This window comes from Aptenodytes patagonicus, chromosome 3, assembly GCF_965638725.1.
Source record: "Aptenodytes patagonicus chromosome 3, bAptPat1.pri.cur, whole genome shotgun sequence".
In the NCBI taxonomy this organism is placed as follows: domain Eukaryota; kingdom Metazoa; phylum Chordata; class Aves; order Sphenisciformes; family Spheniscidae; genus Aptenodytes; species Aptenodytes patagonicus.
In genome coordinates, this window is record NC_134951.1 from 94130936 (window position 1) to 94157810 (window position 26875).

A 26875-nucleotide genomic window follows, 5' to 3' on the forward strand; every position below is an offset into this window, starting at 1 on the left:
CATAGCCAAAAGGGGGTTGTCTGATCACCCTCTTCCTAGGAAATAAGCATCTTTGCACTCAGGAGTTGGGCTGGTGGCTTATTACTGCTCAGCAATCACAGTGCAGAACACCCACCTGGAAATAAATACCAACGTCCATGCCCTGAAAGCCATGGGGGAGCTCTATGACAGCACCTCTTGCCTCTAACTCCAGCATTAGCTACTCACATTCTGGGTGAACAACCAAAGTTCAAGTCAAAGTTCAACCATCTCTTCAGAGAGAGGTACCTCAAACCCCTGTTTCCCAGCACTATCTTACCTTGCTGGTCCAGAGGTGGGACACTCAGCACCTCTGCTGTCACTGCCACCCTGCACAGAAGGCATCGCCTGCTGCGTACACCCTCTTGCTCCTCAGCTGCTGCCACTTTGCTGGTTCAGCGAGAGGAGGGTTTCCTCACAGCAGCTGCTGAATTTTGCTTTCCTGACAGGCAGGCAGACGAGTTTCCCTTTCCTCCTCACGTTCCTCCCCCCATGGCTCTCCAGCACACGAGGGGAACCGTTCCAGTAACCAGGAAAAAGTCTGGGGTTAAGCATCCAGGCAAGACCAACCCAATCTAAATGTCCTTAGTGGATTTAACACCCTACCTGTAAACTCCACAGAAAATTATCCACATTATCTACTTTACAAGTCAAAGCAAGCAGTAAATACCAGAAATATTACCTAGACACCAAACACTGTCAGTCTTCTGTGGTATATATACCTTAAATTACTTCATGGTTGAACAAAGTCACTCTATCATTCTTCTAGTTATCTTTCTCTGCCCATCAGCAACATTATGGAAACAACTTGGTCCCTTTTCTTTCCATTCCCATCTCAGTTTGAGAAGTCTTAGGCCATCTACATTTGCTAAATCACCTACATATTGAAAACATTGCAAGTGTACATCTATATAGCCGAGTGCCTCAAATTCCTCAAAGTAGTCCTTTTTTTTCCTTGTTAAAAACTTCAACTGGGGGGGTATCGCAGGTTTTAGCACTGCATCAGCTACATCACTCACAATCAGCTGTCAGTCATACTGAACAGCAAGAGAAGCAAGTGTTATTTTCCTTAACACCAGTTTAACCCTTCCTCTGATTTCTAATAAAAACTGATAATGCAGCTCAAGAACTCCAACACTCCCTCATAGAAATGACTTCTTTTTAAGCACAAAGAGAAACGGTAGTTAAAAGTTTCACCACATGGCCAAAGAGAATATGCTCACTTTGCTCACACCCAAATCATTACGGGGACGCGTCTTGTTCATAGGCAAACCCATAAGGATGTTAGGAAGGCCTCCCATGTGGCAAGGTCACTCCTATATTGCTTGTGAAATCTTCTTTCTCCCTACTTCAGGAGTCTTCTACTGACCCTCCCTGGAGGAAGAACACTGGGGCGAATGCAACTGTATTGTCATTTCATAAAGCAATTCCTCCTTTCCTGTGAGGAAGGAAGATGAGTAGGACTCAATCAGAAGGCTTATTTTACCTACCGTGGAGAGGAGATGAGAACTTCACTTATCCCACCTACAAGCTCAGGAAAAAAACAAAACCAAACGGTGGACTCGCTAACAAGTTGTTCTGCTCAGTTCTGTGTAGGTTCCCATACCACCCCCTCAACAGTGCCGTTCTGAGCATCTTCCCGTAGCAACGCGGCTACCATCTGTGATGTGTGGTTTGCTCTCCCTCATCCTCTCCTCTCCCCAAGGGCAGAACCGTGCGCTTATTTTTGTTAGATGAATGTTCTCCCCAGGAAGCGCACCGTGCCTCGCTGCGATCAATGCACCGCTGATAAGACCAGCTCCTGCACAACGGCACCGTACCCACTCCGCATGTCCGTTCACCCCGTGAAGGTGCTGGGGACTGTGTGCCCGAGTGCCCAGAAAGACGTAGGGTGCCAACAGTGGCAAGGTGGCAAAGCAGTACAAAACCAAGACATATGGAGAACAGAAAAACTGAGACGCTACTGTGAACGGTAACGCTTTGCACAGTTCAAAAGGAAGTTCGCATGAAGTTACCTCATGGCCCTCCAGACGCATGTCTGCTTGTCCTAGTCTGAGTGCACTTCCCCCTCCTAGTACACACACCTCGTGATAAACCGCAGAATTATGAACACAATACAAAATGTTGAAAAATAGTATTTATTAGCACCCAATTTACATAATTATATGGTACAAATGACACTTACTTGCCGCTGTAACATTAAATAAAGCTGCTCTTAAAAACCATTGCTTATTTCTGGAAGTCCATGTGATTTTGCTCAGCACAGAATGCGGGTACAGTATACAGCTACCCCACTTCACTACTGTCATACCAATACAAATACCTGCATGGTTACCTCAATGTGGTCTCATTTTAAACGGCACACTAACATAAGCAGATCTATATAATTTTAATGACAAAATATTTACTTGACTTATTCAGGCAAGTGAATATAGCTTTAAATATAACCTATGCAAGAAGTTTCACAAAATAGGAATTGCAGTGAAAAAGAGAAAATTCAGGGCTGCAGTTGAGAAGCTCAAAAATATACTGGCATATTTCAAAATAATCTCCTTCTGAATTTTCTATCTTTGCCATTTTAGATATTTATCCAGGATTTTAAAATATTGAATTTTAGTAGGAAGTTTAATATTAAAGTGTTTGAAGAAGCATTTTCATTTAAAGCAAAAATTTATACTTTTTATAATAAATGCTTATCAAATCTTTGGAGAACGAATCACTTTTTCACTTTTCTCATGTCCCATGATTAAGAAGCCTTTCCGCAATCACGAAATACATGAAATTTATGGATCCTTACTCCCAAGAAAACTATTTCCTTCACAAGTTAGAAAACAGAATTTCTCACTTAAATTAACATTCACTTTTGTACAACAGTAGCATTTAAACAAGGTAATTTGGTGGTACCGAAATTCTGACACAGCCTTGTACTGAGCCATACACAAACTGACAAGCAGACTATTACTCAACAAGTATGTATTTCTCATTTGGACCCACCACTTTGCAAGACGCTTGAAGCCCAACATTGTTTCAAAGTAGTCATTCAAAACTGGCGTGCAAAATCATAACCTCAGCATAATTCTGAAGGGGAGTCTTAATTTCCTTTAGCTGTTTATATATCAGTCACAGTAGCCTTTTCATATCAACTATCTGTCATGGAAGTGACCCAAAACAGAAGAGGAGAAACTGTAATCGCTAACATTTAAGTGGTTATCACCTGTGGTATCTTCTCCAAAAGAGAACTGTCAGGTAACTCTAAGTTCAATAGCTATTCTTGTAGAGAGGAAAAAAAAAAAAAGTATATTAATATAAACAACAATAAAAAAAATCCAAACTACGGTCCACAAGGCAAAGAAATTTGTCTGGAATTTTTTTTTTTTTTTAACCTGACAGTTTCTTTTAAAAGAAACCAGTTGAAGATACTTATACGAAATACAATGCAGGTAGTTGATATGCTGACAAATGTCAACAGAAAATCTTACAGCAACAATAGTCTTCTCATCACGGATTTTCTTCTACGACTTTTTTCAGCTGCATGATTCAAGGAAAACATAGCACAAGACCACTTTTCAGTCTGCTTGGGCTATAAAGGTACAAGAAATTATTAGCTAACATGCTCGGTTTGCATTTCCAGAAAAAGTGCTAACACATATGAGACAGTTTTCAAAACCTATGCATGTTTGTAAATGTCTGGCTGCAAGGAAACAATTCTAGGAGCCATACGTCTGAAAACAAGCTACATTCAAAAAGCACTACCTTGATGACAGGAAGAATAAAAAAATAAATTCTTAATGGAAAAATATTAGCTTGAAGTCCATTGTTTATCCCTTATACAATGTTTTTGGCTGCTTTTAGTAAGTAATCAAAAAAAAAAAAAAAAAGAAAATATTTGGCTTGGCAACAAGTTATTCCTTCCCTTTCAGAATAGTACCAATCCAGCTGCATAAATCTTTCCTCAACGTCTCAGTCTAATACTCTGGTGAGAGGACCAAGGATTCCTTGAAATGGCAAGGAAGTAATTTTGGGAGCCTGCAATGCAAACTGAGGAAATGCAAGTAGACTGGGCTTGAGGACCGCGTCAACACAAGGCTTTGAGCAGCTTAAAACACACACGTGCAGGCACGGTTTAAATGGGGGTGTGATCTCCCAGGATCACAACATGGCTTGGCAGCATGAGCAGGGCAAAACTAGTTTAACACGCAATACCACAACCCAGACTCAGTCAGGAAGAAAGTTGGGCTAAAAAGCATATATTATTATTAAATGCCTTTTTAGTTCAGCCATAGTTTGGATTTTGTTATCCAGAAACAAATCTCTCCTGACAATGAACCAGTTGAGACCCACAGCTTCTACTATTCAACTGGATTTACACCTTCTGTAGTGGAATTCAGATTCTCCAAAACATCTTAAATGATACAGCACTTCATAAGTTTTCACAACTGACTATAGAGCAGCAAAATTAAGTCAGCAGGTGGGGTAAGAGATAATTCAGTAGGATTAAATTAACTGGGAATAAGGAGGTACAAATCAGCCGTTTGGTGGTGGGAGGGGTAGGGCTGAAGCTGACACCCCACCCCACCCCCCTTCAAAAAACACTCTAAGAGAAAATCAATAGTTCTTTATGAAATTTACCCTGCAACGAGAGTCCACTGCAGATGGGATTTTAAGATTCTAAGAAAATATAACCTAAAGGAGGATTTAGGTGAGAAGGTAAAAATCAGATATCAAAAGGATAGATAACGTGCACAACAGGTATGTTCATTAGCACAGGCAGAGACATCATTTTGAAGGTCTTACTTCCCACCATCCTCCCTCCTGGGATTAGTCCCACCAGCTGAACAAGAGCACTTGCCCGAGCAAGGACTATTTACACAAACATCATCCTAGTCCGCCCCCCCACTTCCCAGGTGTTTTGTTCATTTGCTTTGCTGTATGTAATACAAGAAATAACCCATATTGTAAAAGATAGTAAAACACCCCCTATATAACTGGATGGGTTAACACTGTGTTTTCCATCAGCTTCTCTGCTGCTGAGCAGAGCAAAACCCTGCGGGGGTTTTGACTAGCAGTTTACAGGCCATTCGTTTCAGTAATGGTGTTCGTCTCTAAGCTTAAAGACACGGATGATGAAAGAGTCAAGACTGTTCACCTATTGTAACCCTCTTCAGCTGAATGCATTATCAGATTTAGACAAAATATTCCCAATGCCTTCACGTCCTTACGGAAAAAGAGAGCTTCCTGAAACATCTGAGTAGTTTTTTCAGGGAAGTCTTTGCCTTCTCTCTGTCACTGAATACTAACAGCTACGCTGAGCATCCCAACGATGCTCACCAACAGCAGATGCCCAAGAAAACTCAAACTACTGTGTCAAAGATTGCAACATCTTATACAAACCAATTTACCATATGTAAATGGTTTACTATCATATTCTGATTTCTTCATTCTTAACAGCGTAGTACAAAACAATTTCCACTAAACAGCCACAAACTTCAGAGTGTTTTTAAATGCTATATTACAAGCAGCATCATGTTTTCACAGTTTTTTCCATTAATCTTATCAGCTCACCCATCAGAAAGCTGAAAGACATATCTGCTAAGTGAGTCACAATTAGCTGGAACCACCGGTCCCATTCACATCTCGTTTGTATGAGAAAGTACTGAAGGAGTATTTTTTTTTTTTACAGAATGGGATATTTAATGTGAAGTGAGTCATACAGATGACACTGTATGTAATATACCTTAAATATGTAGATTATGTCTGAAGAAAAGAAAAGGAAAGAAAAATGAGAAACAAGCCTAAAATTCTATTCTGCTTCCCAAATTTTGTGGCTTTGGTTCAATACTAACGGATATCATGAGACAAAGTCTTAGTCCTGCAATTTTGTTTTTAAATAATTGTTTATCCGGCAGCAAAAGAGTAGTCCCACTACCGTGTCTGAGGAACTTATCTTTGCATAACTGGGTCCCCAACATGAAGACTATGTTAACAGAAGAGTAAGTTCTGTTCTTGGAATTTAAATAATAAGCTATTACAAATCTCCTGCCACCTCCTCATCTAAAGTGACTTAGTTTTGAAATTTGAGCAATCTCCACCTTTTACTTTGACACAAGAGTTCATAATTTGGAATCTGGATATATACTAGATTTTATCCTTCATATAACCTGCAGCCAATGGACAAATGAATAAATCTGAAGAATCATTATGGGAAAGCCTCGCTAAACTTGCTACTCTAACCTTTTAATGTTTTCCTTTGTGATGCCATCAGGCTAAACTCCGCACTGCGCCCCAGCCCAATTCTCCTGAGATGACACCAGTCACACCGAGGGCACGTTGGTTCTGGCCATTTAACCTACTATCTATCCCCTACAGAGTTCAGCAAATGGTCTCCCTGCTTCCCTCGCTGTTCAGCACACAATCCAAATGACCGCTACCTACAGATCTTCAAAGTAAAAATACAAATGATCGCATTTGAAGATACTCCCACGCTGCAGAAATTACTCGTGTTAGACTGCAAGCCTGATGCTTCAGCAAAGAGGGCTCCAAGGAGAACACTGCTACAGCCTCTTGCCGTACAGGCACAGGGACAGCCACAATGGCTGCATTTTCTTCCTTACCTCAACCCACGTTACTAGGTTGTACTAGGTTTACTAGGTGTTTCACACAGGTGTCAAGTAGGCTCCCTACGACAGTCTGCAAAGACACTGCCAAACCACAGCCTGCAAATGCTTCCAAATACACGTCCTGAGAAGCATTAAAAAAACCCAAAACTTGCTTATCTGATGGTTATGCCCGCTTTTTAGTTTTTTGTTTCCTTTGGGATGGACTAACACTTCTGCCAATCAAACACTACTCAAATGACACACCAGTTTATGGAAAATTGCTGCTCCCCAAAATTACATTGTTGAAACATGGGGAAAGGGGACATATCTGTGATCAAACAGGTGTACTGAAAAAGGTGGTTTAAGTCCTTTATCTCTTACACATTCACTCAAAAGGACAAGTTTCTGGTTACTTTAAATTCACAACTGCAAAATGGTGTTGTATGACCTAATCACAAAACTGTATGGTGAACATCACACACTTACCCAAACATATTACATATGGGACTGCTTTAATGTAACATTATTTGAAAACATACGGCCTAAAAAATAACCTACAGTATGTTGCATATAGTTGTACAGACTTCTTGCTAAAGAACATATTTTATCAAAATAAAGATCCCAAAATATTCATCGTGTGATTTTCTTACAAGTAATAAAATCTTTTACTTGGTATGTCAAAAGTTTTCTCTGTGAGGCACAAAAATAAATGCAGACATTAGGATTTTGTAAGAGTGAAGAAAATGTTTTCCACAACATAATTATATCTAGAGCTTCTTCCAGGCTACTCGAAATCATTTTGTGCAAGCGTTTTGGTAACTGAATCAAATATGTGAAAGCAAACAGCACAGTGAAGCAAATTAGAAATAAAAATGAGAGTATTTAAAACTAGCGGACCAATTTTCAACATACGGAAGGACTGAAAATTCTCCCATTAAATTAGTTAGTAAACTCAAAATCAGTAGCACAGGCTAACATACACGAAAGATTATATGAGTTAACCATTAAAAAATGTACCATGTAAATTACATATGGGAAAAATAGTAATGGTAAAATGCCATGTACTGATGTTGCACAAAAATGCTTTTTTGCAAGAATAAGCCTTAGGTCCGGTTTTGTTTACATTTTCAACAGATGTATGTAACACTAATGAAAGTTACCAATTACATTGAACCAGGTAGAACTGCACATAAAAGGGAAAAAATAAAAATAATTTAGTCCCCGCAGAGATCAGAAGTTCAAAGCTTACAAAACCCAGAATAATCATGAAACAGGAATTAAGTATCTAGCTGCAAAAGAATCATAACAACATACTGAAAGCAAAGAAGAAACTTGAGAAGCAGCAACGCTCAAAGTTATTTAAAACAGTTGTCAGAAATAAAGAAATATGATTTGGGTTTCTGAGACACTAACCAGAAGACCAGAAGTTTGGTCTTCCTACACAAAAGCATGATGTTACAGAGGAAAATACCAAACAAACAAAACCCACGCTTAACAGGTGACCTTCAGACTAAGTCCAACAAATCATGCATGTGGAATGGTGTTGTGGGCACCAAGATATGGAGAACTGAGCTAAAAAGCTGAAAACAAGAAAAAGTTGTGTAAAAAGAGCAGACTAAAAAACAGTTTGAAGAAAGTGGAAAGGAATGGAAATATACAGCTAGAACCAGCGCGTGCATGCAGGTTCCAAATTACAAAGATGAGGAATGTGTAAAATGGCACAAAACATGGCTTGGAATACTGGCATGAAGTTACAAAAAAGAACTGCTAACCATCATGTAAATCCTCCTGTCAGTGAGACGCAACCATTGAAATAATCTTCTAAAGGAAGCCTAATTGTTTAGAACATATATAAAACCTCACTGGCCAAGACAATATTAAAATGCACAAGTCTGCAACCCTGCTTTAGCAAGCAGATGGACTAGATAACCTAAATAATTTTTTCATCCCTAACTCCTATGATGATGTTCAGAAGATCTGACAGGCTCATGCACAATACCCTGCAGTCCTACAAGTATGTGAGCAAGTACAGTAAAAGACATTGACATCAATTATGAAGACCAGCACAAAAATATATATACTCCACAACCTCTTTGTAAGGCTACATTTGTTTTGTTTTTTAAAGGCACCTCATCCTCTAGCTATTGCCAGCTTTTAAAAAAAAAAAAAAAAATCACTTTTCAGTTAGAGCAAGAGCTCAATAGTGAGAAGGAAACATCTTTCAATTCACATTTGAACAGCCACTTCTTACATTCCAATTGTAATCAGAATGACAGTCTTTAAAAACAAGCATGCCAGCCTATTAGTTCTATGTACAGCAATTTAAACAACTGTGACTACATATTGTATTGTGTAAGCAAAAGCACAACATTCATTTCATACTCACACCATTATCCTTTGTATACACAAACTCAAGAGAACTCTTAATACTAAAACATTAAAATGCACCCATGGAGTCTTCCCTTACTAGACACATTTAATACATGTTTACAATATATATACACATATATAATATACATAACTTTTAGAATTTTTCAAATAAATCTTTGTCATTTCCTCTTCAAAAAGAAATAAAATAATGACACTGAAAGACCATGAGTCAAGTACACAGAACTCACAAAGTTGAATGCTCAGTTTTGCAGCCAAGTTTCCCCCCTTCCATCATAACCAAAACACTTTATAAAAACTAAATAATCTGAATTACTATTGTAGTCATCTGTTTCACGGTCAAAGTTCTAATCTTATCTATGGAAATATATTGCATATCAATATCATGAAGTGACATATCTGAATATTCTGAGCAATAAAAGGTATTCCAGGATATTTTAGCCGTAAATATAATGTGTTGCAGGCTCAAACAGCACAGGTCAGCCTTTTATTCTAAATAATATAGTTGATGTAAAGTCTGAGATCAGCTTCAAATGTGGTCCCATCCCCAAATGCCACTCTAAAAACAACACAGTCAAACCCTACGTTGATATCTTTCAATGATTCCTTTTTAAAAAGTGTCAGTTTAAAGGTAAAGATTTATTTATCAGTTTCCAGTCTTAACCTCAGGCTGGTATGTGGAAGAGTTGCGCTGGGTTCTTTCCTACTTGCATGAGCACCAGAAATCATCTCCAGCAGAAATTCTGCCTTCCATTCCCATTAGAGGAAAACACCAACTTCGGGCTTATGAGCAGTAATAATTCTGATGATGACATATAATAGAAAAGAATCCACTCACCTTCCTTTAAGAAGGGGTAAAAAGACTAAAAGATAGGATTAAAAGTTACTTGTCATTCAAATCATCAGAGAAGCTCTGAACAGATAAACAAAGCACATCTGTTGAGTAATTACAAGAAGCACTCGTTCTTCGGGTAACCTAATCAACGGCACGATACACCCAGTGAAGCGGGTAAGTTTAAAAGTTCAACAAATGGTGAAGTTGGGAAATACCTCTAGAAGTAGCAGAATCTCTGGAACTGATGGAACTTTGTATAGTTCCCACCTATTGCACTAGCAGGACTCATACAAAGCATCAGGTATAGGTTTAATCTTCAAAATAAGTATTTCACTGTTATCCTTAATGCCCAGAATGATACCCTTTTTAGCAGGAACCGAAAGAGGAGATGAACGTTTGATAGTTAAATTGTAGGACAGCTTCTTTGGAAAGCTTTGTGATAATTTCTTGTGCCAGATCTCCAAGAATAAACAGCATTATAAATCTGAATAAGTTAATCTGCTACTACAGTATATACAGACTGCTTCAGTCTGTTGTTAATTGGGACTAGACTAAAGGCTCAGCTTCTAGCCACACACTAATACAGTATTTAAAAAATTATATAAATTTTTTTTGCAAACTAAATATTTACTGTATAACACAGAAGATGTAACAAAAAATTTTACCGCATTTTAATTTATGTTAGTAATTTGCTTTCCTTTAACTGCATTTATCTTAGGCTACCAGCCAGGTGGCTGAGATTAACTATCTGCTACTGCTCTCTGAACAAGCTCTACTTTATTAATACCAAAGGGATGACTAAGTGCCTCTCACATGACACAGTAATGAGCATGCGAACTGACACTTTTTTCCAGGTGATTTATAAGTACATTACAATTCCTCAAAGAGGAGCATCCTAGGCAGTTTCCCTCTTTTCCTACTCCCTGATGCAATTAGACCCCTTCTTTCCAGTACTCCATTTTATTAATAGAGACTACATAGACCTAGTTTCACCCAAGGCCTGCCTGGACGAAAATTCACACCCTCTGAAATAAAAGCATTTCTTTTGTTTTTTAACTATTTGAAACTGAGAGTTTCCAAGCTCTCAGCACCAGCTGAGCTCACAGAAACCAGAACAAACGTCAATTTAGAAAACAGCACCCTGCAAAACTAAACACTTACAAACATTCTCTGAATTATAGGGCAGGATAAGAAGACTCATACCCTCCTCTTCTCTTTTGTGCAGCTGGTTGAATATGTACAGAGCTAGAGTTGAAAGGGAAGCACTCTGTCATACAAACACTTTAGCCAGGGCATCTGCTCCTGCACTGGCAATATAACATTTGGAGGGGTGGAATGCCACATCATGAATGGACTCATCAAATTTTTTGCGATGAGCAGTAAATTCTTGGATGCAGGTCTTGCTTTCAAGATTCCACAAGCGAATCGAACAGTCATGACCTAAAGAAAGGGGAAACAGTTTTCTTTATAATTCTCATGTTTGCCACCATCATGAGAAAAAGAAAATGAAATCTGAATGTACTTACTGCCAGACATCAAATACAAGCCATTAGGATCAACAGCTAAACTTGTAACTGCATCTAAGTGAGCTACCATGGAGTGAATCAGTTTTCCTTTGAAAGAAAAGATTTATTTAGGTTATTTTCTGCAATTCACTTTGTTTTCTGTATTCACTGCTTAAACCCTACCACAGCTCATATTATAAATACAAAATCTTGTCCCATGACTGAATCATTAAAATTACGCAAGAAGTCATTCTTTTAACGTTTAGAGTCTCAGGAGAGCCACAGTACCAATATCACCAACTTTGTTAGACCTTTGTTTTATGTGTGCAAAACCACCGTGAAGCTGCAATCACCGTGCATTTTAAATATCTGCCCCTTAAGTGAATTAAGCAAGTTCAGGAATAAGATCTTGACTGGGAAGGAGGACAGGCGCTGAGTATACTAAAAAGCAATGAATATAAACTACATAAGAATATGGGATAATTTTAGTTAACTCAGAGGGAATTAATGTTCTATTTCAGCTTATTATAATTACAATAATGATTTCATGTTAAAAAAAAAGAAATCATGAGTCAAATGTGGGGGTTTTTCTTGCAGAAGATAATAAAACAAAAAAAAAAAAAGAGCAGCTGTTTCCTCTACTGTTTATTACAGAACTATGTCATCAAACAAATCAGCTATTTTCAGCTTTTTCCTCAGCTTCCATTGGGTCCTTTCACCTCTTATTTAACATACATCTGGGGAATAACAAACTTAACAAGAATATTGAGAGATCTCAATTTAACTTTTAAGACAGTGTGACCTGGAAGCAGAGAAGTCACAAACTGGAGATTATCAAGATTCACAGTCAGAATACCAGATTAATACTACCATTCCTATCAAAAAGTCCTTTAAAACCAAAGAGATTTATAATTACACATCTCAGTGCCACTCTCACTACAAATTAGAAAAAGTATTATAAGCTGTCCAGCTGTTTCTGCAGAAGCGAGAGATTTGGAGAAATACAGTGGATCAAATTGAGAACGATGCCTACAAGGGAACTTCTACCTCCAAGCCATCAGGCAGAGGTCTTGGAGGCACTAAAGGAGTGCCAGAGCTTCCTGCCCTCAGATCAAAATAATGCGACAACACAATAGAAGAAACATGAACATAAGCACGTGAACATTTTAAAAAAAGCTTCCTTTTATGTTAAATATTTATAACCTCCGTACGTAAGGCATTTTAAAAGAACGGACAGAGAATGATGCAGAGGTTCCTTATCACTGTGCCAATGAAGTTTTAACTGGGCTGGCAATCTTTGGGCTCTACTGGTGATGAGAGATTTCTGTTTCAGAGGATATACAATTCTTAACATCCCTCAGCATTTATGTGAATACTATTAATCATAATGAAATTCTGTTTATGTTTTATGTTATACAACCACTATGACTAGGACCTGCTGAAAAGATGCATACCTGTATTGTTGTCGTAGAATTTGATGTGTCTGTCTTCATGAGCAGTGATACTAATTGGAAGAGTTGGATGGCTGATGACTCTGTTTATCTGACAGGAGGAACTGACTGCTAAGAAAAAACCCACACATATCAATACATGTAAATTGCTAAGTTCTTGAAAGATTGCTACTAAGAAATAGACATGTAATCAATCTCATCTGCAAAATAATTCTTACCTTTCTATAATGGAAACTCTCAACTAGCACCTTATGTAATGTGGTTTACTCTAAAATACTTTCCAAATTACACACACACAGAGGCATACATAAACCACATGTATGAGTGTGAATACAAACAAATAAGGTCCAACTTTTGGCCACAGTTTTAGATGGGCACATCAGGCAAGAATGTGAAGCCAAAAACTGAGTGAAAATATCTTTTTTGCACTTCCCCACCTCCACATTCCTTCTCTGGTCAAGCCAAACTTTCTTCATAACATACAGACAGTACAGGAAAGTTAATGTTGCAGGCAGTATGTTTCCAAGCAAACAGGATCCTGTGCCCTCAACCTTACAGAGCAAAACCCACCTACTATTATTTGATATACATAGATTAAAATTCTTATTGAAGAAAAGAATGATAAACTATTCATAGGAGACCTATTTTCCTAGCCCTCAAGAATCTTGAAATATCATATTTATACACACACACAAAAAAGTGTATAGGATTTTTTTATTAGAAATCTGAGCATTGCTGTGATGCACAGACTAGTGCAAGAGTGGTCTTAAGAGGCATAGATTACCACAAAAACACAAATAGCCACTCCACAGAACATCAAAATACAGTTATCTTCTTTCATGTGGGAGTTGACTGTTTTCAGTTAAACTGCTGCCAAAGAACACACACATCATCTAACCAAAATTCTTACTAAAAAAAACAAAATAGAATACTACTATAGGATCACTTGCTACCAAGGTAGTAAAGACTTCAATTTACATCTTTCTATAAAAATCTGAACCTTCAAGTAGTGTCAGCATCCACAGGAAACTTAAAAATTATGAAAGTGTAAATTAAGGAAAAAAAACACATCCATACTAATAAACCCCTCCTAAAAGTACTAAAAGCACATGAGACTGCATCACAGCCAGCTATCCTCACAGTTTTAAAATGCCAAGCAGAGTGAGGCTTATACTGAACAGCGGAGTCCCTAAGTGGTGGTGGTGGTAGGGCATTTCAGGTGACTCATTTTCTTCTTGCCTAGTTCTTGTAGAAATAATTGTTTGGGGTTTTTTTTTTAAACATAGGTAAGCTTTATAGTACTGCTATATAACTAAAGATACTAAACAGGGACTGCTGGTTGCCATACCGCAGTCTCATTTTCTTAAAGGAATATTACTGAATTACAGTAAGGAGGAGGTGGTGAAAAAAATAGAAGGGAAAAAAAAAGAAGAAAGGTAACATCCACTGAATCAGGTAACTGATTTAGGACTATTTTTTCAGACAGAAACGAAGATGTGGGTTAAAAAAAAATCCTGCGTAGCAAAGAATAATATAAAGAAGAGAGATGGCACTTTCCATTCCCTCTTATAAAATTACAGTCATTCAACTATTTTAAAACAGCAAAGCCAACAAGAAGGGCTTATTCCCTTTTAAATATATAATTAAACAGTAGAATTCACTGACGTAAAACTTTTAGGGGAAAAAATTATCAAATTTTTTAAAAAGACTGAACGTTTATATTGTTATCAGGTTACCATTTTGGTCTGAATATGAAACCTCATGCTTCAGCTCATTCTGGTCTCTTTCCTAACGCTGGGGTAAAATAATTTACTGATAGCAGGCTCCTTACAGTTTCCTCTAAAACTTCTGATATTGGCCACTGCCGTGACCCAAGGCATTATATGGGACCTTGTGAATACTCTGCCACTGGAGCTTTGCTTTTCTCCTACAGTGAAAACTTCAACTAAAGCCCAACTGCAAATGAGCCAAAAGTGCATATAAAACTTAGAAAAGGGACACCTCTGAGGAAAAATGAAAAAAGAATACACCACACAAACTCCCAAATTTTTAATAAATTCAACTTTAGATTTTCCTGATATTACCATTATCTTGCAATTTTGGACGGAAGAAAGAATGGAAATCTTGAAGCTGCAAAGATCACTGGACTCTATTAAAGAAACCTGTGCTTCTCCTTGTGCTACTGTTCCTTGAAGAGGAATTCAGATAGTGTGGGCTTGTTTCTTCTACCTTCTTTCAAAAGTATGTGCACTCTTCTGCTACTGAAATACCCACGAGGTCTGTTGTAGTAGTGGTAATTCACTGTTACATCTCAAAACACAGCTTGTAACATAATTCATGTTATAATTTATCATGACACTGCTTAATTGTTTGGAAACACTGAAAAGACTATCAACAGTATTGATCTTAAACAAGCAATTTTTTTTGTTTTGTTTTTTGATACATACAGGTATCTACACTGGACTCCAGGGTAAGAATTCGTTGCCGGGTCTCCATGTTAAAAATGCTAGTGTGTCCACTGCTAAATGATGCTACCATGAGGCTTGGGTCACTGCTCACAAGATCTACTGATGAAGGGATTCCCATTTCTAGAAAACAATGTAAAGAACATTTTCATAAGGTTTAGTTGGTGTAAAGAAAACCAAAAACCAACTAAAAATCCCAAACAGTAAGTACTTTAGTATCAAAAGGGTCATGATTATGAAAGGAAATGTTACATTTTAAAATCTACATTATACCACTCCAAATAGATTGCCCTGCATGATCACTATTTTAATCCTATTTATCTGATATGCGTATCAACAACGCTCTTTACTAAGATGCTGTATCCAGAACAGCAGCTAGACAGAGATTTATCTGGAATTAAGAAACTAAGAACTCCCTGCCCCCTTTTCCTTCCTTTAACTGTAAGAGCAATTCTCAACCAAACCTCCATTGCATCAAGTAAAAGGACATGAAATTGAAGTTGTAAAATCATTTACATGACAGATGATTAACGTTATTATTAACCTAGGCAAATCCAGAGCTTAAAAAACCCCCAGAGCTTTCAGGTGCAAATTTTATATGCTGACAGCATGGAAAGTTACACAAATACATTATAAATTCATATTACAATACTTCTTCCATCCTGCCTATTACAGTATACATCTGATCTCCTTACACTGCAGCTATCTGAACACTGCAGGACAGAAGGCCAAATCAGCAGAGCTTGGGTACAGGAAATATCCCTTAGAATTTTTCTCCTCGAATGTCCTGTTCGCCACCCGCTATGTGAAAGAACAACACTGGTTGCAACAGATGCAAGGAGGAGGAGGAGGAGGAGGTAGAGAGTGAGACACTGAATGTTAAGCGACCTAATGTCCATGGATCCAAATAATGCAGAAATATCATCACCTCTCTCTAAACTTAAGATTCATGGGAGAAACATCTTTCTTGGACACACCACCTCAGGAATGCTGGTACTTATCTACAGATACTCAAAAAAAGCCAAAAAGGATTGTGAGAAGAAAACATGTATTGTTTCTGAAGTGACCTTTTCTACCACTGCCATGCCTGCTTATCTGCAGCTTCCTGGTAAGCCTACAATGGTTAATCTAAAGGACTTAAATGATGACTGCTAGATATTTTAGAGTTTGTTCAAGGTTCTCAATAAGCCATAGGAAAACTCAGTTTCAAAGGAGGATCTTTGAATTTCACAACTGAGTTTCATTTCAGTTTGGAACATAAAACCCCAAAGATTAGGTCTGTGAGGCAAGACTACTCCCCCTTCCCCCTTAATTTAATAATTAAAAACAAAACAACAAAAAAACCCAAACCAAACAAAAAAAACACTACCAGGAAGTTTTCAAAGCAGACAGGTAGGCAAGCTGGCAGCAAACCAGTTATGTTTTTCACAGAACCCTGCAGACCTTTGGAAACACAGTTCTGCCAGAACTAAAATACATGAAACATTTCTATTTTGCTCAGCCTATTTTAACTAACAAGTAATGGCAGATCCGACCAGCTTCACACCGTAATTCGATAAGCCTGTTCAGTTATGCCAAAGTTACTTATTTTGCCTCAAAGTTGTTCTGAAGAGCCAAGGAACTGTCTCGGTTCATGGGTTGCCTTTAGGACGATCAGCTCTAAGAGAATTTGGCAATGTCAACGGGTTCATTCTAGAGCACTTACTCAAACAGCAACTTTAAGAAATTAGGCTCTAAGCAATAGGACTTTGATTTGTGCACGGCATTTCAGTAACTAAATCCAAAGGACTAAATTTTTTCAACTAGCAGTGTTTAGGATGACTAGGTTATTGCTATTTAGTTAACGTGCCAACTCAGAAATTCAACTGAAATCTCTGTGTTAGAGACACAAGGAACGTAATCTGAGAAGGTATGATGACACTGGCCTGAGCCGAAGCACTGGCTACTCCAAACCTCTGTTGGGGGAAGAAAGGACAAACCAAAAGCAAGGACCTAATGGAAACTCAGCTTGAATCTGAACTATGGAGTTGATACATTATACTCCACAGTTCTAGTAACATCAGCAGGTCATCTGCAGCAGTTGGCTTTTAGATGTACGTGACTGTCCCTCTGCATGTAGGTATCTATTCAGCTGGTGTCAAAGGAGAAGGGACCCGAAATTTACTCTTCCCAAAAACATTCATAAAGATAAAATCCAGCAAAACAAACAAGAAAGATTTCTATTCAGTAGCCAAAATTATGGCAGTCTGAACAGTGACGGTCATGAACTTTAAGGTAGGGCAATTCTCTGTACCTTGATTATCATTAAATATATTGAGAGCTGGAGCAATTTCCATAGCTTTCCATAGACGTATAGTGCCGTCTGCTGAACAGGACAGCAAACGCTGGTGTGCTCCACTGTAAACCAGACCCCACACCGCATCTGTATGGCCTACAAAAGCACCTCTTAGAACAGAAGGATCTGTGAACAAAACACAACAAACCACGTTTCAAAACAAAATTTGAATTAAGTCAATAGTTGTATCTTGGTCTGTGTTTATGGACCAACCTTAAGAAGCTAGTCCTTAAAAAAAAAAAAAAACCCACAAAACAAAAAACAAGACCAATCAGGTCATATCAATATAGAAGTCTCAATTATTCTTGCATGAAGATGCTTGAATTTCATCAGCATACGTGGCATTCAGTTACCCAGTTTACAACTAATGGAACAAAAAAAAGTTTCAGCAGAACGGACAGTATCGAAGTCAGCAAAACACACTTTGATTTTAAAATTCACGCTCAAACAGCCATTAATGGCACATCAGTCTCTTTTTTCCAAAAGCCAGCTTTGAGGCCAACTGCATCTGAAGCTACAAGAAGTGAAAAATGTTTTAAAACACAGACACAAGGCTGACATCCATTCAGATCTGGTAAATCTTACTGAACTGGGCCTTTTTAGCTGTTTGGAAACAACATTAACAGCTTTGGTCTCAGACTATACAAAGAGATTCATTCAAGAACTTTAAAATACACATTTGCTGTACTTGCCAAGTATCAGGTTTAGTCCTGTACTTTTTCAACCTAGCTGTTTCTCAAAATTGTGATGAGATCAAGGCCTTTTCTAAGAAACTGACAAATGTTATCTTCTCATCAACCAGCATCAGTATTAAAACAAAAATTTACTTAAAGTAACTGAAGTCAACATTCAATTTTCTCTTTTAAATTTTCAAAGAAGCATTACCTACCAATTATACTATTTTAGCCACATAACATTAATGTCACTAAAGGTATCATTTCACTGGTGTGTGTGACAGCAACGTACCGTAAGAGTCATAGGGGTCAATGTTCGGGTTGGTTGTATTCCAGCCATGGATGAGGCCATCCGTTCCCCCACTGTAACACTGTTCACCATTACTGCTCATCACCACACAGAGCACTGGTCCACTGGAAGACAAACCCCCAGAGAAACGTTGACTATTAACATTTCCATTATGTGAAAAACAGTGTCAATGGAATCTTCAAATTTCCCTGTTAGATACAATTCACTTGCTGCACAGACCACGACAAAAATTCTGCATAGTCAGATCATATGCTACAACATTTCTCACAAAAAACCCTCCACAATATTTGGTAATGTAACTACAACCAGGACAATTTAATCATTATGCACATGAAATATGAAAAGTGTCACACTTTTAAACTATTGGCTTTGTTATTTTGCATAAACAGCTTTTTTCCCTTTTTTAAAGATCTAAGGCTCTTTCATGAAACCGATTCAGTAGGTTTTAATTCACTGCAAACAGCTTCATTCTACAGATGCACTTATCCGACAAAAAGGCAAGAGCTGCAACGATGAACAAAACACCTAATTGAATTTGAACTGTATAATTTGTAGATTTTTCTTTTTAAAACTGTGGTGTACCTAGCTCCAGACATAAATAATTATGCAGAAAGGAGATGAACATATGTAGATATTTTAAATAACATGGGAACTAAAAGCATCACATGAAATCACTAGTTGACAAGGTGGAAATTACTTTTTAAAAAAATTCTGTGACTGCTTAAAAATCATATATTTCTCAAAATATGACAATGTTTCTCAGGAAATACTCACTTATGTGCTCTGAAGGTATATATTGGCTCTACATCAAGAGAAGCACTCCTAAATGAAGTACAAGAAAATGTTAACATGTATATGATCTTACACAATGCTTTACAAAAATGTGCCAGAATTGCTAAATTTTTAAAATCACTGCTGCATCTGTTGAAGTGTTTCTCCCACAACTTCCTCTCCCAACATGATTTTTCATATGTCTAGGAATTCTTTGCATTCTTTCAAAGTATGATAGGATTTGTTTGGTTGGTTTGTTTTTGGTTTTTTTGTTTAAAGACCTTCAAGGCAGAGAGTCCATAAACTCTCACACACCAGTCAAATCAGTAGGTAGGTACATCAATGGTGGGGAAGGAGTGGAGGGCCATCAGTATCACATGGAATATATAATTAAGTGTTCCCAATCCCTACCAGAGGAAAGGAGGTTATGACACCTTGGTTTTACACCAATGCTGTAGCACAGTTACAAACCACTTCAAAAACTGCTGCTCTGGACTTTACCAAATCAGGTGTTTGTTACAGACTGCAGGAAGACCACATGCTTTGCCCAATCCTCCTAAAAGGTATGATGTCCTCCCTTAATATATTAGCCCTGCTAAGAATTGGCTCTCATTTCTGCAAATCCCCAGCAACACGCAAGAGACAGTGTACAAAGGAACCTAGCAACATCTCTGTCAAAGTTTAAAGCTGTACACATGTATATGCATTTATGTGTATACATACATATGCATATATATATAAATGCATAAAAATGCATTTATATACACACGCAAGCACACTAACAGGCCACATCCAAATATTTTCACTAGTAAATTAATTTGCCATATTATCTACAAGGAAAATATAAAAAAGTGAATGGTTTTCATCTTCAGAAACAAAACACATTGACAAACAGGCATGAATTTCTTCTGGCACTCTTTAAAAGTCTCCATTCTTCTGTAAGAGCTTGTTTTCCTACTCTTAAATTCAAGGAACAATTTCCATTAACTCCAAGGACCATCCAATGAAGCGGCATCTACAAGTATTTTTTTTCCTTCATAAATGAAAATGTTTTTTGAAACAAAGCAAAAAAAAAAAATCTTACTTTTTTGCTGGGGCTGTTTTTTGTAAATTCCACATTTTTAATGTATGGTCCTCTGAAGCTGTTATTAAGACTGGTTCAACCGGATGAAAAGCGAGACCTCTTATTCCATCAAAGTGACTTCTTAATGTGAATTTGGGGTTCCAAGTCTTTCTCAATGCATCCTTATTGTTTGCTATCTAATAAAAAAAAAAAAATGCCAAACTTGTAATTAATCTGGAAGGCACAAGGAAAGGAAGAAATCAGAAATTCAGTTTGGCATTTTCAGAAGTGTCAAATTACCTCACCCACTTTTCATAAGAACCTGCTCTTAAGCAATAGTCCATTTAACACTGATCAGACAATTCAAAATGAGAACGAAGGTAGATGTATTCCACAAAGGCAACAAGTAATGTCGCATCCACAGTAATACATTCTGTGCAAATCTGAAATACTCCATGTCTGTTAAGTTACACAATTCAAAAGCTGAAAAGTACCTTTCTGACTGATACTGCTGTGAACTCAGTTTGGTATTTAAAAGTTGATCTATACCTACTGGCTCATTCATTAATACTGGGCCTGACTCAACCAAGCTGTCATCCCTGAATAGCCGAAGTACTACTGACATGGCATCTCTGAAGTAAAGATTTAAGAGAAACAGAGAAGTTTCTAGTAGCACAGAAAGGAACACAATCTAACTCACTCACCTAAGGCAACACAAGCTCTGTAACAACACAAGACAAGTAAAGCTTGACAGAAAAAAGAAAAGGGCAAAAAGGACTTGGCTACACACTAAGAATGTAACTGGCAAGCAATAAACTATCGTATATACAGACACAATTATTTGGCAATAAATGCATTTTTAGTGGATCCAAAAAGAAAGCCTTTGAAAAAACAACAGTTACTTCAACATTGCTCCTCTGAACAAATGTTGATGTAAAACGTTGGACAGACTTTTATCACTCTGTCAGTCAACACTGCCGTAGTTAAATTTACCTTCCCATAACCACTGCTGATGGGGGTTACGGAAAACCAGGAAAACAAACAATTGTAACTCAAATATTGATGACTTCATTATGTTGAAAGCTACAGATAATCCCAAATAATTTAGTCTCATTAACTGCAAAGAAGAGACAACTGTTTTGAGCCACTTCAAGAATCCACATTTTGTTCTGGAATGGTGTGGGGGGGAAGGTTTAAGAACAAAAGTGCTTTTTCTCAAGTTTTGTTACTTCTGGATTTAGTAATAGAAATATGCTTCAATTAAGAGGTTCTATAGATTTTAAACAATGAGAAAGGAGTCGTAACAAACAGCAGGTTTTGTCTCATCATATTTCTTAGTAATTATGTACTGTCTGCTCAGGGAGACAGCTCAGCTTCTTTGCCAGTTTACTGAGCTGAGTTGGCTCAACAAGGGAACAGACAAACGCTGGAGCTGGTGCAAGGATGGGGCAGGACTGCAAGATTAGCAGCTCTGGCAGGTTTTCTGGAGATTGGCCAAGAAAGTCTCAGCAAAAAGGGTACAAGACTTACAGAGTATTCACAAATATCTGGAGAGGAATTTGGCTGCCTCAACACAGGCATCTAATGCCGATTAGGTGACAGAGGGAACCCTGCCTGCCCTCCAGCTGCCATACCAGCAGCACAGGTCCTGTGTCACATCTGCAAAAGCCACACAGACACCTCAGACGGCCTAACAGTGCGTGCCAGTTTAGCAGGATAATATTCTCCATTTGCTTCTCATTCATTCAAAGATGTTCTTCCAAAGGAATCCAAGATGCTTAGCTTATAAATTGGGAAGTAGATAGAGGGCAGGCCCAGCCAGCAGAGCAGCGGCAGAGGTGGAAACAGATCCTAGCCCTGACACACCGCCTGCCCGGCTGCACCACCGTCACTCCTCTTCACCCACCAGCCTCACAAGCTGTGAGAGGCTGGGTTGCTAACATGGCAGCCAGCCTCCTTTTCTCTCTCCCCACTAAAATACAACAGTGAGGTAATCCGAGACTTGAAAAGCAGTTGGGGGGGTGAGTGGGGGTGGGGAGAAGGATGTTCAACCCCAAAATTAGCACCTGATCTGGATTTGCCAGTAATAGTAATATCTGTGTCTATACAGACAACCTGAAAACTCCAGAAACAGCAATGATACGCAAGTAGGATTATGGACACTTCTCTTGTTCAAAGTTGCAGGAAGTCAAGCAAGAGCCTACTGCAAAGTCCAAAACCTCCAAGTCAGTGCACAATATTAAATGTAATGATTTTGTAGTTCAGATACTCTTATGTACAGTACTCAGACTATTACAACTTTATGAAGCTTCTTTATCTACCCAGATTAGGGGAAAAAAACAGAACCAAAGTGAAGATTTGTTAAGATAACTGTGTAAAGGAAGCAAAAAGAAAAGATAAACTTAAGAGAGTATTGGCTAGCAATCTAGGAAATTTCATCTTGTTAGATATTCTAAAAAACTTAAAGAAAATTTTCCATTTTGGGGTAACAAATTCATCATCTCCATTACCAAATGAAAACCATTCTTTAATTTACAGACAGCCAAAGCAACATGTAAAAAACTTAAACCATGAAATGAGGTAGGCTAATGCTACCATGTTTTAGAAGAAAAGAATCTAGTAAAAGCGTCAGCCGGAAAAAAGGGACTGAAAATAGGAAAGTGTCTGCAACTCTTGAGAGCAAATACATTTAAAGACCAATTCACATGAAATCTTTCAACTTCATTCTCCATATGATTCAAAATTGACACTGAAAAAAACATACTAAGTTTCCACTAATCCTACCTGACTGACATTTAGCAGCTGGAAGATGGTATGAAGTAGTCCAAAATAAAAACAGATTATATTATTTGTAAGCTAAACTTCCAGTGAAATTTGAAATGGAAAAACTAGCCTTTCATTTTGCTTCAATAAAAAGCACAGTGACAAGAGCAAGGAGCTTTGTAAACAATTATTTTTTTTTAAATTGTCAACACTAGAGAAGATAAGAGGTGAGGTAAGCATGACTATGAATTTCTGATCACAGGACTTCATAAAGGCATTTAACAAGTGAACAAACAGAAGTTAATATTTTCAACCACATAGAAAAGGATAGGGGTGGATAAAGAAACGCTAGATTCCATACATGAAAGCTGTTACTTCAGGATATGGAGACATGGACAAACACTATAGTTTATATGGACACTTGAACAATGAAGTCAAGCAGTGAAAACATGAAGCTCTTGTACAGATGGTTTAGGTTTGTCATGTCCTCTGAATTTAAAAATTCAGCATTGAAGTTTTACGTGTAACTGTAAAAGAAATGAAATCTGTACATCATCTTACCCCTTTTTGCAGACAAAGTTAGGGAAGATTAGCAAAAAAATTAAGAGCTGAACCCAAATTAGGAGATAATGCTAAAATACTGAATTTTAGCAGAGATGTTCTATATCATTGCAATCGTGATGATTCACAACACATGACATGCTCAGAAACTTGCTATAGTAGTAGAGCACATCTCTGCAGTGTCACTCTCAAAATGTGTGTAAACTTTTATTAACTATTTAATTTATTGCTTTACAAGTACATACAAGGGTAGAACTTTAAAGTAAGGACCTGCAGGTTATTTCTGAAGTCTCAGATTTGATTTGTGATAGTAAAATCCCTGATAGTGATTACTTAAGAGAGTCAGATTTACTGAGGGTATGATTCCTTCCCAACACACGATACTAAAAAAATCACCTCTGAAATCCCTTAGCCTTGACAGAGCTGGACAATGCAATAGCAAGATTAATCTGATTCATAAAAAGTGAAAGAAAAAGCAGCCCACAGGCTACACACATAGCCACAGAAGCGCTGGCCACAAGAGTCTCCTAAAAAGTCTCTGGTCCAGCTTCCCATTTGAAATGAGGCTATTGCCCACTCCAGTTAAAGTAAGCCACAGCTCTCCCCCAGCCAAGTCTTGAACATCTCCCAGGAGAGGGATTCCACAGTTTCTCTGGGTAACTTGCTTCAGTATCACCTCCTATGTAACACTTTTTCCCCTAATGTCCAACGGGAACCTCCCAAGCTATAATTTGCTACTGTTTCCTCTTGTTTTAACACCTGGCACTATGGAGTAGCTTGGCTCTGTCATCCTTATAAGCATCCTTCCAATACCTGTAGGCTGCTATTCAAGCATCCCTTAGCCTCCTAACAACTGAACAAGACTAGTTCCCTCAACATCTCCTCATCAGTCACATGCTACTGGACACTCTCCAGTTTCTCCACAACCCTCTTGAAGTGGAGGAGCCCAAAACCGCATACAAGTATGGCCTCACCAGCCCCATATAGAGGGGACATTAACTTCCCTCAACCTGCTGACCGTGCTACTCCTAATTTTGCTCAGCATTACTGGGGTTACAAGTATCCAGCTGTATCACTATCCCTAATTACATTTACTTTCAACTTTCAACTATTTGAATGACACTGCAGGCAAATGAGGGGAGAGAGACTTGGAGAGAGCTTCAAGGCTGCTGTGTATGGGAAGAACAGATATGTCAAGTAAAAATTTGTGACATCCTTTGGCAGCATAATTTTAACAGGAAAATGTTTTCTGCTGAGTCTAAACACATGTAACTTGCATCTGCCTTCAGCAAGTAGACAGTAGGACCTTGAGTTACCATTAACAACCACTTACATCGTAAGTCAGTGAATCTGCCTCATTGGCTACTGTAAGGCCTGCCAGTTCTCCAAGACCCAGCTCATTTTCAAGGGCTTCATCTGTTCCCATAATGAAAGATTTCCCTGAAGAAGGAGGGAATGTTAAAGCTTCCACTGCAAGAAAACAAAAACAAAAAAAATCCTGAAACATGGCTTTATACAAAATTGATTAATAAAAGCATATTTTTTACTTCCAAAATACTAAACATCTCTCAAGTAGCTGAGGGCAACAAGATACAAAAGGATGCATAAAAAAATAGCCATTCTAAAGATAATCACCGTACTTAACAATAAACGGTATCCTCTGAACATAATACTTAAACTTGAGGTGTGCATGACTCAAGACAGCAAGTGTAATTAGTCACAGGTGGGAAGAGTACACTATCATTCACCCGTATATAATGCAAAAGTAACACAGAAAAGCTCAGGCCCTTCCCCAACTCCACTGTAAAATATGCAAATAGGCTCTGGAGAAGTAGCAAAAATATAGACAAAAGTAGCTGGTGGGAGCAGCTGGAGTCTTCCTTCCTAACACTATCCACACACACCCAAAAGCATGTCTACAATAAAGCTGTTCACATGCACTCCAATCTAGCAATACGACTGGAAGCTGAGAATTTATCACTACTCATAAAATCAGTTTAAATACCAAACAGGCTAGTCAGCACTGAATTCCAGGTTTTTACTAGCAGTATCCAAACTTACTAGTTTACAAGCTGCTATAGCATGCCCATAGGAGCTCCAGTCACTGCAACATAAACACATCCATAGGCAGATTGACTAGAAATGAGAGGATCAAAGGCTAAGAGGAATACAGTTTACACACACCACATAAGGCTTTGCAGCAAGTGGTATGACTCAAAAGAACTTTCTTCCTGTACAATAGCTCTCCAAGTCTATACATCACAAGATATCTATACATCTATACATCACTGAATAGATGAAAAAGTGTTATCTTCTGGATGCAAGAGACTTCACTCAAATTTTATACACCTTTTGTCTCAAATTATAAGGGTTTTTCAATAAATTACAATTTTTTCCCCTTTTAGCTCCATTGTAAATACAAGCCTTGGCAAATACTGTTGCTACCAGGGAGAGAGAAAATGAAACGCCATCTCATTCTCAGCATCTTATTTAGCCTAACAGCACCAACGCTAAGTTAAAACCAAGCAAACTATGGTTTACAATGAATAGCCTGATCTGTTCATCAGGCTGCTTCCCTCTTGTCCCAAAGGCATCAGGTTCAGATGCTTTTTAATTCCCCTCCAGTCCATCCAGCATAAAGTAAGCTAGTCTTTCCGTGGTCTTTCCCTTCCACACTCATACCTCTATTGAGTGTCCTGTTTGCTTTCTATTAACTTTTTACAACCAAATAAAAGCCCTTCAAGCTCTGCCGTTTGATTAGGTCTCTTAGTTATTACCTTTTAATCACAAACGTCTCTTCTTCACCCTGAAGTCTAAACTATCATTCTCTTTTTCTCTCTTTTGAACTTAGGATGTAATATTCCACTCAACATGTAATACATACAGGACATCAAATTTGAAGAGTTACTAGAATAAAAAAATTGTATGCCAAAAATATCATAGAGTCTCAGATTTATAAAGGAATACACAGCTAATAGTTTGTAATACTGAACTCAAGACTGATAACAATCAGCTGTCCTCTTCTGTTTTTGTGAGAGTTCACCTGAGTCTCTGAATTAAAAAACACATTCTGGAAAGGACATGAAAATAGAGCTCTGCTAATATGGGTCTCAGTACATGTGAGAAAAGTTGGAAAGGAA

The 26875-nt window shown here is 38.0% G+C and overlaps 1 protein-coding gene across 2 annotated transcripts in view; it reads right to left on the bottom strand.

Moving 5' to 3' along the window:
* Positions 1-2140: 2140 nt before the first annotated feature.
* STRN (striatin) overlaps positions 2141-26875 on the bottom strand; it is a 73934-nt gene continuing 49199 nt past the window's right edge. The window contains exons 10-18 of one of the 2 annotated variants that reach the window (XM_076334252.1): positions 25069-25205; positions 20433-20608; positions 19352-19399; positions 18560-18681; positions 17552-17719; positions 15241-15381; positions 12797-12901; positions 11364-11450; positions 2141-11277 (exon numbers count right to left, since the gene is read on the bottom strand). In XM_076334252.1, the coding sequence (XP_076190367.1) occupies positions 11108-11277; positions 11364-11450; positions 12797-12901; positions 15241-15381; positions 17552-17719; positions 18560-18681; positions 19352-19399; positions 20433-20608; positions 25069-25205 (1154 nt within the window). In that variant the 3' untranslated portion in view covers positions 2141-11107. Of the gene's footprint in view, positions 11278-11363; positions 11451-12796; positions 12905-15240; positions 15382-17551; positions 17720-18559; positions 18682-19351; positions 19400-20432; positions 20609-25068; positions 25206-26875 lie in introns of both variants that reach the window. The other variant, XM_076334251.1, reaches the window with a different exon arrangement.